Source organism: Nycticebus coucang, chromosome 4 (genome assembly GCF_027406575.1).
Source record: "Nycticebus coucang isolate mNycCou1 chromosome 4, mNycCou1.pri, whole genome shotgun sequence".
NCBI classification, from domain to species: domain Eukaryota; kingdom Metazoa; phylum Chordata; class Mammalia; order Primates; family Lorisidae; genus Nycticebus; species Nycticebus coucang.
Genome location: NC_069783.1, coordinates 92,009,007 through 92,026,353, shown reverse-complemented (window position 1 = coordinate 92,026,353; position 17,347 = coordinate 92,009,007). Strand labels below are relative to the sequence as shown.

General features: G+C 41.5%; 1 protein-coding gene and 1 pseudogene across 1 annotated transcript in view; both read right to left on the bottom strand.

Moving 5' to 3' along the window:
* C4H2orf92 (chromosome 4 C2orf92 homolog) overlaps window positions 1–16,110 on the bottom strand; it is a 33,713-nt gene extending 17,603 nt beyond the window's left edge. The window contains exons 1-3 of the mRNA XM_053589359.1: window positions 16,065–16,110; window positions 7,993–8,094; window positions 5,532–5,615 (exon numbers count right to left, since the gene is read on the bottom strand). Coding sequence (XP_053445334.1) covers window positions 5,532–5,615; window positions 7,993–8,094; window positions 16,065–16,110 — 232 coding nt within the window. The remainder of the gene's footprint in view (window positions 1–5,531; window positions 5,616–7,992; window positions 8,095–16,064) is intronic.
* Window positions 3,672–3,821, bottom strand: LOC128585043 (uncharacterized; annotated as a pseudogene).
* Window positions 16,111–17,347: the final 1,237 nt, after the last annotated feature.

Genomic DNA, 17,347 nt, shown 5'->3' with positions numbered 1-17,347 from the left:
TGTTACACTGACTGATTTTTGTATGTTAAACCATCCTTGCATTCCAGAAATAAATCCCACTAGACCTGGTGAATAATCTTTTTAATATGCTGTTGGATTTGGTTTACTAATATGTTGTTAAGGATTTTTGTCTTTATATTTATAAAGGATATTGGTTTGTAGTTTTCAGGTAGTGTTTCTTTCTCCCTTTGGTATCAGAGTAATACTGGGCTCTCAGAATGAGTTAGGAAGTGTTTCCTCTTCTTCAATTATTTGGAAGAGTTTGAGAAGGATTGGTGTTTGTTCTTATTTATATGTTTTGTAGATTTTACCAGTGAACCCACCTGATACTGGACTTTCTTTGTTAAAAAGTTTTAGTTATCAATTCAATCTCTTTACTAATTATGTCTATTTAGATTATTTTTTTCTAGAGTCAATTTTGGTAGTTTGTGTGCTTTCAGGAATTTTAAATTTTCATCTAGGTGGCTTGGTACCCATAGCTCAGCAAGTAGGGCACCAGCCACATACACTGAGGCTGATGGGTTTGAGCCTGGCCCAGGCCTGCTAAAATGACAATGACAACTGCAACCAAAAAATAGCCGGGCACTGTGGACGGCACCTGTAGTCCCAGGTACTTGGGAGGCTCAGGCAAGAGAATTGCTTAAGCCCAAGAGTTTGAGATTGCTGTAAACTATGTCACCGCAGCACTCTACCAAGGGCAACATAGTGTGACTCTGTCTCAAAAAAAAAAAAAAATTCCATCTAGGTTATCCAGTTTGTTAGCATACAAATGTTTATACTATTCCCCTGTAATCCTTTTTATTTCTGGAAAATTAGTAGTAATGCCTCTATTCTCATTTCTGAATTAAGGACTCTTTCTTAGGGGGGTGTCAATCTAGCTAGAGGTCTGTCAGTTTTGTTGATGTTTTGGTTTTATTGATTTTCTTCTATAATTTTTCTATTCTCTATTTCATTTATTTTCATTATATACTTTACTATTATATACTTTGCTATTTCCGCTAGCTTTCAACTTGATATCCTGGGGGTTTTGCTAGTTCCTTTAGGTATATATTTAATTATTTAAAATCTTTCTTCTTTTTAATGTAATTATAGCGCAATTTCCCTCCTAACACTGCTTACCTGTATCCCATAAGTTTTAGTATGTTGTGTTTGATTCTCATTCATCTCAAAGTAATTTCTAATTTTCCTTGTGATTTCTTCTTAGACCCATTAGTTACTTAATAGTGTGCTGCTTGATTTGCACATATGTGTAAGTATTCCAGTTTTTTTCTTTTGTTTGAGACAGTGTCTCAATATGTCACCCTCAGTAGAATGTCATGGCATCACAGCTCACAGCAACCTCAAACTCTTGAACTTAAGTGATTCTCTTGCCTCAGCCTCCCAAGTAGCTGGGACTACAGGCACCCGCCACAATGCTCAGCTATTTTTTGTTGTTGTTGTTGTCGTTGTTGCAGTTGTCATTGGTGTTTACCAGGCCTGGGGCAGGTTTGAACTCACCTGCCTCAATGTATGTGGCCAGGGCCCTAACCACTTAGCTACAGGCACTGGGCCTCCAGTTTTTCTTTTCCTTTTGATGTAGATTTCTAGTTTCATTCTGCTGTCATCTGAAAAGATACTGAGTACAATTTCAATCTTGTTCATTTTATAGAGATTTGTTTTGTGTCCTAACATACAGACTATCCTGGATAATATTGCATGTGTACTTCAGAAAAATGTATATTCTGCTGTTATTGGGTGAATTGCTCTGTATATGTCTTTCAGGTATAATTGGTTCATAGCGTTGTTTGGATCTTCTATTTCTTTGATGTTCTTCCGTCTAGTTATTCTATCCATTATTGAAAGTAAGGTATTAAAATCTCCCACTATTCTTGTCTTTTGATTTAAACTCTATTTTGTCTGAAAATAGTATAACCATCCCAACTCTCTTGTGACTATTACTTACATGAAATACATTTTCCATCCTTTTACTTTCAACCTCCTTGTGTCCTTATACCCTAAGTAATTCCTTGTAGACAACATATACATGGATAGATTTTTTAATCTGATCTCCTAATCTCTTCCTTTTAATAGTTTTAATCCATTTACAGTTACTGTAATTACTGACCTTTAGATATTTATTGTGTTTGTTTGTTGTTGTTATTCCTAAATTTTCCATTATTGTTTTTACTTGATTTTTTGTAATGTTCCATTTTGACTCCCTTCTTTGTTCTTTTACTATATATTTTTAGTTATTTTCTTAGTGTTTATGTTAAGAACATTGATTTAAACATCGAGTTATCTTAAACTTATAACAAGTGGCTGGGCATGGTGACTCATGACTGAAAACCAGCACTTTGGGAGGAGGCACAGGAATCACTTCAGACTAGGAGTTGAAGACCAGCCTGGGCAATGAAGCAAGACCCTGTCTCTACAAATTTGTTTTTAAAAAATTAGCCAGACACGGTGGCATACACCTGTAGTCCCACCTATTTTGGTAGCAGAAGGATAGCTTGAACTCAGGAATTTGAGGTTACAGTGAGCTATGATCAGGCCACTATACTTCAGCCTGAGCAACAGAGACCACATTTCTAAAAAAAAAAAAAAAAATTATAAACTTACAATAATCATACTTCTTTTTTTTTTTCCTGAGACAGAGTCTCATTCTATCACCCTGGGTAGAGTGCCATGACATCATCGCTCATAGCGATGAAGTCTCAAAGTTTGGGACTTTAGAAATCCTCTTGCCTCAGCCTCCCAAGTAGCTGGGATTCAATGACCTACTTTAAATAGTACCAGCTTATTTTCAAAAGCATACAAATACTGCTCATATATATCATCATTCCTTCATTTTCTCACCCTTCGTATTATTATTGTCAAAGATTACATCATTATACATATACATGCATTAACATAGATTTATAATTATCATTTTATGTATTTTCCTTTTAAACACTACAGAAGAAAGACTACTTTCTACCTAGAGATAGCAAAACTAATCATAATATAGGAAAAAAGAGAGAAGTTACAAATCAAACCACAAAGTACAATAATATTAGCTTTTACAATTGTTGCTTACCTTTACCAGTGTACTTCTCCCCCCATCCCCTTTATAGCTTCAAGTTACTGTCTAGCATCCTTTCATTTAAACCTGGAGGGCTTCCTTTAGCATTTCTTGTAGGGCAAATCTTTCAGCCTTTGTTATCTGAAAATGTTCTGTTTCTCTTTTATTCTTTTAAGATAGTTTTCTCAGCTATAGAATTCTTGCTTGACAGTATTTTCTTTTTCAGGACTTTGAATATGCCTTTCTTTTTTCTTTTGATACAGAATTTCACTATGTCACCTAGGCTGGATGCAGTGGCACAATTGTAGCTCACTGTGACCTCTAACTCCTGGGTTTAAGTTATCCTCCCACTTCAGCCTCCCAAAGTGCTGAGATCATAAGCATGAGCCAATGCAATCAACCTTTTAAATGTGCTATTTCATTGCCTTTTGGTCTTCATAGTTTTTGAGGAGAAATAAGCTATGAATCTTATTGAGGATCTCTTGAATATAATGAATCCCTTCTCTTTTGCTGCCTTTAAGATCCTCTGGGTCTGGGTTTTGACAATTTGACTATAATATGTTTCAGTACAGATCTTTTTGTTCATTTTGCAACATAAAATTATAAAACATACCAAGAAGGGGAAAGTATGACTCATTCGTAGGAAAAAGGAAGTTGTCAGAATCCATTCCTGAGGAGTTTTGCAAGTTGTCAAGGCAGGATATTGGGAAAAGTTTGCAATTAGCAATAATGGCGCATCAGATAAACCTCATTGCCTATGTTACTGCCACTGCACAAAGCTCCTGAGGAATTTTGTAGTTGTCATTAAGCTTCTTGGATATGTATGTTCATGCATTTCATGAGTTTATTCAAATATTTTGTTTGCCTCTCTCTCTTCTCCCTCTGAGATCCCCATAACGTGTATTTTTGTATGCTTGATGTCTCAAAAGTCTCACATGTTATATTTATTTTCTTTTTATTCCTTTTCTTTCTACTCCTTGGACTAGATCATTTCAATGTCTTCTCTTGAAGTTTGCTGATCTTTTCTTCTACCTGATCAAACCTGCTATTGAACCCCTCTAGTAATTTTTTTCATTTCTGTTACTCTACTTTCCAGCTCCAGAATCTTTGGCCCCTTTTCATAATTTCTATCTTTTTATTAATATTCTCATGTTGTTTATACATTGTTTTCCTGATTTCCTTTAGTTCTTTGTCCGTGATTTCCTTTAGCTCATTGAACACATTTAAGAGAGTTGATATAACATCTTTGACTAATAATTAATGCCCAAGCTTCTTCAGTAATGAGTTCTACCAAATTCCTTTTTCCTGTGGGTGAGCCATAGTTTCCTGATTCTTTGTATGTTTTATAATTTTATGTTGAGAAATGAACATTCTAAGTATTATATTTTGATAACTCTGGAAATCTAATCTTCCCATTTTTCAGATATTGCTGGGGTTCTTTTCTTATTGAGGGCTGACACCATCCATTTATTACCTTTTCAACCCATTTTTGCAAAGTGTATATTCTTTATTATGCAAGGGTACTGAATTTCCTCTTTTGTTATCTATGAGGTCAGTCAGTGACCTGGCAAGGCTTCCCTCAGTGTCTATCTCCTAAGGAAAACAAAAAAAAAATGTCTCTTCAAATCCCCTCAACATAGTTACTTGGAAGCCTCTTCATTCCAATCAGTTTTGTAATGGACATTTAACATTTTAACAATGGTCAGTCTTAGTACCAGCCCCTTCGTAATCTAAAGTAGCATCAGCAATCAAAACACATACTCCAAGTTTGGAGGACCAGGTCCCTATTGCCACCCTGGCACCAGCAATCTTAACTAGGAATGTGGACTGTTATTCACACCCCTGCCTGCCACAAGACTTGTAAATGGAGAATAGTAGTGCTACATGAAATGCTGAAATTCACTAAAATTTAAAAGCCTCTTTACCAAGCCCTGGAAACTGAAAGCATCCAACTAAACATCAGTGCTCCAAAACAGCTACTAAGGCTAGCTCTTGCCAGCTCAGTTGTTGTTTTGGTAAAAGCACAGACTCCTGGAGCTTACCACCCTACTGTCATCCATCTGGGCCTTAGTTTTTCTCAAATGGTAAATGACAGGCTTAGTGTAGGTCATTGAGTTATAGCCTAGAATCACCAGCAGGGCTTTAAAACCTATTGATGCAAAGGTCTCACCCCAAGCCACAGATCTGATGGGGGGTAAGGGGAAGCAGGTACTAGGTCTCTTTTTACCATATGAATCTAGGATTCTCCTGCTCCCAGGAGATGGCCCTCCTCCTACAAGGATTACTCTTTAAGGAGCAGGGTCCTTTCCAAGTGTTTATTTCCTATGTTTTGCTTAATTCCTTGGCACTGTGACAATTAGAGGAACAGATTCAAGCCTGATGCATAGTACTTGCTTTCCCTTCAATGCAGCAGAAATAAGTCACAATTATAAGGACAAGCCTTTGGCTCTTCAAACACAGTCTAAAGGTTTCACATGAGGAGGTTACTTACCAAATATTTTAGCCAGGTGTTCCTCTCGTTCACTTGAATTTGATGAAAATTCAGAATTTTCCAGGCTTTTTTCTTGGGAATAACCTATAGAAAAATAAACCTTAGCTGGGATTAAAGCTTATGTTAGACCTGCATTTATTCTCTTTAAATTAATATTCTTCTGCATCATATTTTGAGAGGAGCATCATATAGTTGGCCTGAACACCTATTCCAAATGTCACAGCATTCATGAATGTACATGGCTCATTATGAAAGTGTTGAGATACACAAAAATCATAAAATCCTCATGGATGGAAACAAATGAAGCCTTCCCAGCAACACCAATAAGTCAAGTAAGTTGAAACTTGCAAGGGTGAAATAAGAAAGGATGCTGTTACAGGGGTCCTCAAACTTTTTTTGTGTGTATGTGTGGTTTTTTTTGGCCGGGGCTGGGTTTGAACCTGCCACCTCCGGCATATGGGACCAACGCCCTACTCCTTGAGCCACAGGCACCGCCCAAGGGGTCCTCAAACTTTTTAAACAGGGGGCCAGTTCACTGTCCCTCAGATCGTTGGAGGGCCAGACTATTGTTTAAAAAAAAAAAAACTATGAACAAATTCCTATGCACACTGTGCATATCTTATTTTGAAGTAAAAAAACAAAATGGGAACAAATACAATCACACTGCCTCATGTGGCCCATGGGCCACAGCTTGAGGACCACTGCATAGACTGTGTTTCTTGGAAATGAAATAATGGCATAACACAATGTGTCTTAAAACTTTTGTAGTAACCTACATATTTGTAGCCATCTGAAGTTCCAACACAAAACTGGGGGCTAAGCTCATTTTCACAAAGTTTCTTTTTATTTATTCATTTATTTATTTTTTTATTTTTTTTATTTTATTTTTTTTTTTTTAGAGACAGAGTCTCACTGTACCGCCCTTGGTAGAGTGCCATGGCGTCACACGGCTCACAGCAACCTCTAACTCTTGGGCTTACGCGATTCTCTTGCCTCAGCCTCCCGAGTAGCTGGGACTACAGGCGCCCGCCACAACGCCCAGCTATTTTTTGCTGTTGTTGTTGCAGTTTGGCCGGGGCCGGGTTTGAACCCGCCACCCTCGGCATATGGGGCCGGCGCCCTACTCACTGAGCCACAGGCGCCGCCCTTTTTTATTTTATTTTATTTTTTTTTTTTAAGAGAAAGGGTCTCACTGTCACCCAGGCTGCTTTTGAACTACTGGCCTCAAGTGATACTCACATATTGGCCTCCCACAGTGCTGGGATTACAAGTATAAGCCATCATGACTGGCCTATAAGATAATAGCATAGCAATTAAGTAATCTGTCTACATGGCAGCTTGGTAAAAAGGCCTTCATGGTATATGCCAAATGATTGCAAGTATGGTTACTTTCATCCAGTACATGACAAATGCACAGTTCTCCGTTAAGGAGACATTGGTGAATCAGGAATAGATAGATACACTTAATCATGCAAGCAGTTTGCTAAAAACGTGTTCATCATATTGGGTCAGCGAAGGGAACATAATAAAACATGGTGCAGGGCAAGCTATCAAGATTATACAGTAAAATATTCACACTGTTTCTTAATAGTGTGGTTTATGCATTGACATTAGTTATAAAATTGCTTTACTGGGCGGGACCTGTGGCTCAAAGAAGTGGGGCACCGGCCCCATATGCTGGAGGTGGCGGGTTCAAACCCAGCCCTGGCCAGAAACTGCAAAAAAAAAAAAAAAATTGTTTTACTGATAGTCTTAGAATTCACAGCACGCATGCCTGGCTTATCCTGATAACTACTTAGCAATTTTCAATTTTCTTCTTAGTGTAGATACTGTCCATCTTAAAGGTTTTTTCTGCTTTGTGTGTGATTTGAAGCAAGTTTGTTTTCTGGGGAGGGGCTAGGATTTTTTGTTTATTGATTTTTGCCTTTGAACCCAGTTGTTTCCTCTCAGTTTGGGGATTTGAGCAGCAGTACTAAACCAGCTCTGCTAATGTGGGCAGATATTTTAGAGGCTAGGATGGGGTGGGGTGATGGGTAGAAATCTAGAAAGGCTTTGCTCTCCCAAGCCAGTGACTGGGGAACTCACTGGGTAGTGAACTATAAAAGGCTGATGAATAGAAAGTTACCACACTACTCACAACTCATGATGCAAGGAACAGTGAAGCCTTCTTGCAAATCAGTTTACTGTCCTCTGAATAGCCTCTAGAATGGCAGAACCTGCCTAACTCTCCACCTCAGGGATCACCTCCAAATATAGGGATATTTACACTTTAAACCATAGACTCCCATAGTTGGTGGAAAGTTGTAGACAGGATTTCAGACGATTCCTTCTTTCTCATCTTAATTTGGTTTTTCTCCATAAGTAGTTGGTTTAAAGAATGTTAAAATGAAAAGACAGTATAAATAACACAACACATAGGCCTGTTGAGGAATGAGCACTTATTGTAACAATGTATACTTGCTTTCTTTCATGCCTTTTTTAACAATTGATTTGACTGTTGTTCTTGTTGCATCAAACGGTGAGTCATGTGGAACTTTGGAAAACTCTTGCAGTAGAATTTCATCTCAAGTAAAACAAACAAAAGCATGTTAATACCAGCAATGCAGGATTGATATATTTTGTTCTCTAGGTACCTAAAATGAGTCTATGGCCATATCACTCTGAATGCACACAATCTTATCTAAAGAATCTAAAGTAGTCTATGAATACAGTGAATAAATGACACAAACTCAATGGCTATGAGACATTATGCTCTGAAATGGCTTATCTTAAGAAGGGTAACTCCAACTACCTAACTAATTTCTGGAAAATTGTAATTGCACAAGATATCCTGGGTGGTAAACAATGCCCACTAAAGATATGGCCGCAAATCTCATGATATTTATTTTTTTATTATTAAATCGTAGCTGTGTACATTAATGCGATCATGGGGCACCATACACTGGTTTTATACATAGTCTGACACATTTTCATCACACTGGTTGACAAAGCCTTCCTGGCATTTTCTTAGTTATTGTGTTAAGACAATTATATTCTACATTTACTAAGTTTCACATGTACCCCCTTGTAAGATGCACCACAGGTGTAATGATATTTAGAACTATAGTTTTCCTTCTTGGCCCTGTTGTCCCTCTGACCCACTTCTGATGTCCCAAGCCATCGCTATATATGAACAAACCGCTTTTCTGTTTCTGTAAAATATGCATCATTTTCTTCCTTAAGATCGTATTCCCTCTCCTAGGAAGGTTTACCCAATGAAAATCCAGATTTCGCAGCAGACAGAACTAGCCCCAAATCCTGATTTTACTGTTTACCAAATACAAGTAACTTCATCTCTTTGACCTTAGGTTCTGTCATTATTAAGATGGGGATGCTATTATTTAACTCATAGGACATTGGTGAAAATTGAATAAAACAATGTCTATAAAAGTGCTAAACACAGTGACAGTGTGAGGATCATGCTGAAGGCAGAATGTCTGGAAAGTGTCCATCACCATCTTTTTTATAACAATAACCCCAGATCAACGAGTAAATGTTGCTAGTTTTCTGCTCTTTGGGACCTTGCACACATGGAATATGTAGGTCAAGAATAAAAAAATACAGGCTCCTGTAGTCCAGCTACTTGGAAGGCTGAGGCAAGAGAATCGCTTAAAAGAGGTTGAGAAGGGCGGCGCCTGTGGCTCAGTGAGTAGGGTGCCGACCCCATATGCCGAGGGTGGCAGGTTCAAACACAGCCCCAGCCAAACTAACAAAAAAATAGCCGGGCATTGTGGCGGACGCCTGTAGTCCCAGCTGCTCGGGAGGCTGAGGCAAGAGAATCGCGTAAGCCCAAGAGTTAGAGGTTGCTGTGAGCCGTGTGACGCCAGGGCACTTTACCCAAGGGCGGTACAGTGAGACTCTGTCTCTACAAAAAAAAATAAAAATAAAAGAGGTTGAGGTTCCTGGGAGCTGTGATGCCATGGCACTCTACCCAGGGCAACATGGAGAAACTCTGTCTCAAAATAGATAAATAAATAAAATAAGTAAATAAATAAGGAAACATGTCACCAAACATACGACAGAAAAAAGAGGTGTCCACTGCAAGTTTTAAGGCATTTCCATGCCCAATCTTCCATTTCCACTCTCCCAGAGCCATGGAACATACAGAGGTGCTCAGAAGCCTCCTGGGATCCAGGAAAAGAGCCCTTCTCTGAATGGAAGAGAAAGGTGTGCTGGAGCTGTGCTTCCCCATCCCCTTTTTCTCCTGGCTTAAAAGCAGATGTGATATCTGCAGCTACAGAAACCATCTTATGACCAAGAGACACAATGACAGAGAAATTGGCCCTGCATGAGCTATGCATTAAAGCCATGTTGCCTCCCTCAGATTGCTTGTGACAGAAGGAAAATAAACCACTCTCTATTTAATCCTCTGCAAGTCAAGTAATTGCAACCAAGTGCATTCCTACCCAGCACAGCTACTATGACAACATGTGGACTCCCCTTGCTGAGACGATGTTGGCCTCTTGGTTGTTATGACCCACTATTGCTTGGAGGAACCAAGCATAAGTTCCTGAAGATGATAATGCTCATGTAGATTGGGAGGGAGTAGAAGACTGCACATCATTCATACCACAAGCTTTTACCAAACCCTAGTTCTGCAAAGAAACTGTCCAAGGTGCTGGGGCTCAGAGAGGAGGGTGACCTATTGTGTGGTCTGCATCCCTGAGCCACCTAGACATGTGGGAAAGGCAAAAATACAGAGACAACCAGACACATGGACACAGTCACTCTGAGCAGCAAATCAAGGGGCAGAGAACAGAGAAGAAAACCAACTGGCCCCATGGCAGCCAGAAGGCAGGTGCTGCTGAGCAGACCTCAGGAGAGAGAAGTGGGCCAGGCCAGGTGAAGCTGAGTTCTAGATTCATTGGATCATGCTATTTACTAAGACCTCAAGGTCACTCCTGTTCATGGATGCTGAGTGCCTCCATCAACTCCCTTCACCAACAATCTGGTGCTTATGGTCTCATAGAAGTCTTGGTGGACCAGTGTGTGACATAGACACACAGCAACAGCCTCTTGGGGACAATAACTCAATGAGCTACAAGCATCATAAAAAGTCCTCCAGGCAGTCATCAAGGGGCTGCTGCAAACAGACAACATCCCATACCAAGATGACACATAACACCTCCAAACCCATGCCATCAGAGAAGGACCTAGAGCCAGGAGGGGTCTGACCTCAACACTTCCATAACATCTGTACTGCCAAGGACCCAAGAAATCCAGAGGGAAAGGCCATCCTCAGAGCGTTTTAAAACTCATTTACAAATGTTGTATATGAAAATTGTACCCACAAAAAATGGGGTAAGGCTGTGAGGCTAGAAATAAAGCAGAACAGATTCTGTAAGCCCAGAAAGCTCTTTGTTCATAAAACTGTCATTAATTTTTCAGGGTTACTTTTCCTCAACTATATCAAGTTCTCTTGCAGGCTTCTACCCTCCCTGGGAAGTAGCAGTTTTACTTTTCCTCAAGATTTTCTTTGCTAAGCCACAGAAAACAACGCTCATGAATTCCATTCATTTTGTGTACGTTCTCAGCCATGTTCCAGGTCTCTGTATACTTTGCTACCCATTTGACAGAATAGGTGCTTAGGACAGGACACCAGAAAATTAACCGCCAGACTCACCACAAAGATGATGTGGTCTGCTCACCACTCTCTCCTTGATTTTGACCTGTGAGTTTCTGAAAATGCTACTCAGAGAGAACCTGGTGAGTTGAGAGTGGCCCTCTGATGTCAAGGCCCACACTGGCATGTGCTGGACAGGTCAGCAGGTCCTAGAGCGGTCAGGGGATCTTGCCAAACCCTGAAACAGTCTCCTGCCTCCAGATGCACTGGCTCCCCTCCTGCACATGTGGGACTGGATGCAGAGACACAGGGTCACCTGCGAGGTGAGAACAAGCCTCCTACCTCCTAGACAGCAGGTGCTTAAGTACAGCAAGTGGGGCTGCAAGCACTGCCTACAGCTGTTCATTCATTCCGTCCTGATCACCTGCCAGTTGGCCATCAATGCAGATTGCCTGAGCCTCTGTGATGGCACTCATGGAGAGGAGAAAACCCAGGGTTCTTGACATGGGGTGCTCCAGAACAAAAGGTCAATCGTATGTCAAGAGATTCCCCTCTTGCTAACAGGAATCAGCAGGCATTGCTCTGTGGTCACAGCACCTCTGATCCAGCAGCTCCTCACCCAGGAGAAGGCATGAGTTCTCACTCTCCTGAGAGCACCTCCTCACACCTGAGGACACTTTCAGTCTCCTTGACGGACCCTTGCACAGTTGCTAGCAAGGAGACATCCATGGCAATGGACAGCTTCCTTCAGCAGATGGATATGGTTCAGTTCTCTGCTAAAGAGGACTTCCCCAGGCCTTAGGCTTTTTTTTTTTTTTTTTTTTTTTGTAGAAACAAGAGTCTCACTTTAACACCCTTGGTAGAGTGTGGCATCACACAGCTCACAGCAACCTCCAACTCCTGGGCTTAGGTGATTCTCTTGCCTCAGCCTCCCCAGTAGCTGGAACTACAGGCTTCCACCACAATGCCCAGCTATTTTTTTTTTTTGTAGTTTGGCCGGGGGCCAGATTTGAACCCACCACCCTCTGTATATGGGGCTGGCGCACTACCCACTGAGCCATAGATGCCATCACCAGGCCTTAGGCTTTTTAAATGTTAAGTAAAAGGCTTAAAGTGGGTCAGTGAGTCTTAGCCTGCAGTCCCTGGAGGGTTTTTTTGTTTCTTGGTTTGTTTGTTTGTTTGTTTGTTTGTTTGTTTGAGCAGAGTCTCACTTTGTTATCCTCAGTAGAGTGCAGTGACGTCATAACTCACAGCAACTTCAAACTCTTGGGCTTAAGCAATTCTCTTGCGTCAGCCTCCTGAGTAGTTGGGACTATAGACACCCGCCACAACACCCAACTATTTTTAGAGATGGGTCTCACTCTTGATCAGGCTGGTCTAGAACCTGTCAGCTCAGGCGATCTTCCTGCTTCAGTCTCCTAGAATGCTAGGATTATGGGTGTAAGCCATCACACAGCACCTCCCTGGAGGGTTTTTAAAGCTACTAATGAAAGTTCTCTCCCCACACCACAGAATCCTGATTGCTATCTCTGGCTCTATTGTCAAAAGCAGAATCCTCCCATGGCTTTTCCATGGTCAATTAAGGCTAAGTATCCCAGCAGACATTCAGCTCAGCCTCTGGGCCTCACCATCTGTAACTGGCAGAGACTGTCTGAGCAGGTGTGGTGCTGCTGATCTGAAGTAGGGTCCAAGGTGCAGCAGTGAGCTCCCAGGTGGCCTTGCTCTACTATGTGAACCCCTCTTTGAGTAGGGTCCTTTCCAAGGGTTTATCTACAATGTTTTGCCTAACTTGGGGGACTTTAGCACTTAGTGAAACAGATTCTAGCCTCCAGGCAAAGCACTGCTTTCCCCTCAAAGCAGCAGGAAGAAGTTACCTGGGGCTCTTCAAATACAGCCTAAAGCTTCCATATTACCTGGAGAGGTTACTTACTGAATATTTTGGCCAAGCCTTCGTCTAGATTCTTTGTACTTGAGGAAAAGTCATTATTTGAACCTGTGGGGGAAATACACTTAGCTGTGATTAAACCTGTCACTGGATCTGCACACTTCTCTTTACACTCTTTTGCATGGTTTTTTTTTGGTAGAGACAGAGTCTCACTTTACTGCCCTCAGTAGAGTGCCGTGGCGTCACACGGCTCACAGCAACCTCCAGCTCTTGGACTTACGTGATTCTCTTGCCTCAGCCTCCCGAGCAGCTGGGACTACAGGCGCCTGCCACAACGCCCAGCTATTTTTTTTGTTGCAGTTCGGCCGGGGCTGGGTTTGAACCCACCACCCTCGGTATATGGGGCCGGCGCCCTACTCACTGAGCCACAGGCACCGCCCTTTTGCATGGTCTTTTGAGAGGGATGTAGGGCGACTGACCTGCTCCAGGAGAAGCAGCGCTGGACTCAGGACCTTGTCTGCCCTATGAGTACCACAGGGTCTTGGGCAGTAAAGTTCTGAGATCTAGACAACCCACCAGAGATTATGGGGTGATCACATAAAATCTGGCAACATGATCTGTAGACTGAAAAGTGTCCCATTCCTGCCATCACCAGTTTCATTATCTATCATAAACTGCAGTATGTGACACTCCAAGGATGGTGATGCTCAGTGCTCAGTTTTGAGGGGGAGAAAGGCAAATGATCACACAGTTCAGGTCTCTTAATAGAACCTTTTCCCTCCCTAAGGAATGATAAGAAGGAGATGACCACTTTGGAGATGTATTGCTTTCTTGATTCTGAAAAGCTGTTCCTACTTGACCTGGTTTTAAGCACAAGGAACCCTCATGTTGTTACTGATGAATGAAAAACAAGGAAGGCTCAAAGAGAAGTAGACTGGGTCAACAATCTTTCCTGGGACTCTAGGGACTGATCTCAAGATGTTCACGGTTCCTCATGTGTTACCTCAGGCATATGAATGAATTGTGCTGAAAGACTACAGCACCCTGTGAAGATTTTCAGCTATAATCTCAGACTTTTCTTTTCTTTTCTTTTTTCTCTAAGTGAAACCCACTTCATCAGGCTTTTCTTTACTGTGGCAGTGAGGTCTCTGTCCCAGTGTCTGACACTTTTTTTTTTTTGATTCAGGGTCAAAGCTAGTTTGTTTTTTTTTTTCTGGCCCCAGGGGAGTGTGCAAATCCACCTGGAAAGAGAAACCTATCCCTTAATAAAAAGGTTGGCAGGGTCACAGCACTTACCTATCCAGATTCTGCAAGAATCTGAAGTTCTAACACAATACCAATGACAAAGCTCATTTTCACACAGTTTCCTGAGCCATAATCTATGTCTATAGATGGACTAATTGAGTCATTTGTACACATGACAGTTTTCTTTTTTTTTTTTTGTAGAGACAGAGTCTCACCGTACCGCCCTCGGGTACAGTGCCGTAGCGTCACACGGCTCACAGCAACCTCTAACTCTTGGGCTTATGCGATTCTCTTGCCTCAGCCTCCCGAGCGGCTGGGACTACAGGCGCCCGCCACAACGCCCAGCTATTTTTTTGTTGCAGTTTGGCCGAGGCTGGGTTTGAATCCGCCACCCTCAGCATATGGGGGCCAGCGCCCTACTCACTAAGCCACAGGCACCGCCCCACATGACAGTTTTCAACTCTGCAGGAAAATCGGTTATCAGGTTTAGTAGTGCATTAGCTATTGCTTCTAGATGTGATAGCTTTTTGGCAAATGAAAGAAACAAAGTTTTCTTTTGCTGAGATATTCATGAAGCATTAAGAGAAGATACAAGGCAAGTTTAAATCATCCAGTAAGCCAGGCAGCAAAACATCACAAAAACCCGTTGGGTAGTAAAGCATCCTAAAAGGATACTCCTCCCTTTTCCTGATGCCCCCTGACAGTCTCACCACTTCAAGTGATGGTTCCCCTAGGCTATAATGCACTTAATGGCCTTCTTTCCCTGCTTCCTCAGGCACCACTCCCCTGCATCGCAGAGGGCACTGTTTACTTTTGTGATCTGGGTATTCATTACTAGAGGACAAGGCTGGAGCGTCCTCCATCAGGGGAACTGTGTCTACTGCAGCTCTGACATCTTTGAGAGAATTTTATGGAATGTGGTCAGCCAAGTAATTTAGTAAACAGCAAAAGTGGTTCTAAATGCGGTAAGACCCTAAAAATAGAGGAAGAAACCTAATGTTCACTCTGAAGAGCTATGTGCATAACAATACTATTCATCATAGCTAAGTGGTGAAAACAACCAAATGTCTATCAAGTGTTATATAAACAAAATATCGCAGAGGAATACTATTCAGCCATGAAAAGGAATGCTATGCTGACTCATGCTACATTGTGGATGAACCTTGACAGCATGTTAAGAAGCCAGTCACCAAAGTTAACACATCATGTATTCCACTTCTATGACATGTCCAGAAGGGGCAAATCTGTAGAGCACACAGTAGATTAGTGGTTTCCAGGGGAAACAGGGAATGAGGAGTGACTACCAGTGAGTAATACAAGATTACTTTGGATGGTGAAGAAAATGTTCTAAAATTAGTGGGGATTCACAATTCTGTAAGTATACTAAAAACTGCTGAATTATACACTTTCAAAAGGGTAAATTTTATGGTCCATGAATGATATCACCGTAAAACTGTTATTTAAAAAACTCATGCATGTATGTATCGATAAATTCAGGATGGTGTTTCTTTATGCTAACCTTTCTACTTCTGCATATGTTTGAAATTTTTTATAATAAAATTCAAAATGTACCTGTATGCTACCTTTTCATGCAGCTCTGGATTTGGAGAAAGCTTCGAAGTCAGGACAACTTTTAAATTACTCCCAAGTTATAAATCCCAGACCTGCAAATTGAGGGCTCCAGCATAATATGAATGGTAAATCATAAGGAAGGCTGGGTGGAGCAAAAGCCTGTATTCACCACACCTGTGGAAGGGGAACAACATTCCCGGCAGCTGCTACAATATATTTTTAACAGTACCTTGGGTCAAATGGAGAACAAAGAAGAGGATCGTGGCTCTACTCATCTTTTCCATACTCTGTGTATCATCGGGGAACCAGTCTTCCGAAGAGCCTTCAAACTCAACCCCTGGATTCCGGATGCTGTGGAACCTGACGGTCTGTGAAGTCATACCCAGAAGGGTGGGGGGGGTCCTCCAGGGTGGGAAGGAGGAAGGGCTTGTATCCATGGACAAGGAAAAAGGGGCATTCTGGTGGCCTTGAACTAACAGCCTCTCTGCCCATATCTCTTAGTTCCCTAGTGTCTTCTTCAATCTCACATGCTCTAAAGACAGTAGAATGTTCACCTGGACTCGTAGGTGGCAAGTGATAAAACCTCAACTACATCAGCTTAAGCAAACTAGAAATAGCTAGAGTAGCCAGAGAAGGTATGTGATCAATCAAGATATCACAGAAAAAAAGTGTTGTTCTTTATTATATCATATAAAATTATACTGCCAAAAATAGCATAGACAAATTGATAATGCTAACATGGTTATTCACGCATCATTATTTCCCCTATTACATTTTGTAAGTATTAAACTATTTTCAAAGAAAAAAATCTTTGTATTTTAGTGCCTTAATTGCACTCTTTCCTAGTTTTTTCCTGCAATCTTTTTTAAACTGTTGCTCTCACTAGAGTACAGTTGTGTCATCACCTCTCACTGTAACCTCAGACTCCTGTGCTCAAGTGATCCTCCTGCCTCTGCCTGAGCATGCCGATTAGCTGGGAGTACAGGCACCAACTGGCTAATTTTTTTCTATTTTTATTTATTTATTTTTGAGACAGAGTCTCACTTTGCTGCCGTTGTATGAGTGCCATAGTGTCACAGCTCACGGCAACCTCAGACTCTTGGGTTTAAGCAATTATCTTGCCTCAGCCTCCCAAGGAGCTGGGACTACAGGTGCCTACCACAATGCCTGGCGTTTTTTTAATAGAGACGAGGTCTTGCTCTGGCTCACGTTGGTCTCAAACTCCTGAGCTCCGATGACCCACTCACCTCGGCCTCACAGAGTGCTAGGATTACAGGTGTGAGCCCCGCCAAATTTTTTCTATTTTTGGTGGAGGCAGGAGTCTCACTTTTCCTAAGGATGGTCTTGAACTTCTGATCTCAAGCAATCCTCCTGCCTTGGCCTCACAGAGTGCTAGACTTATAGGTGTTGAGTCACCATGCCAAGCCTTTTTAGTAGAGGCAGGGGTCTCACTCTTGCTCAGGATGGTCTTGAACTTCTGACCTCAAGCAATCCTCCTGCCTTGGCCTCACA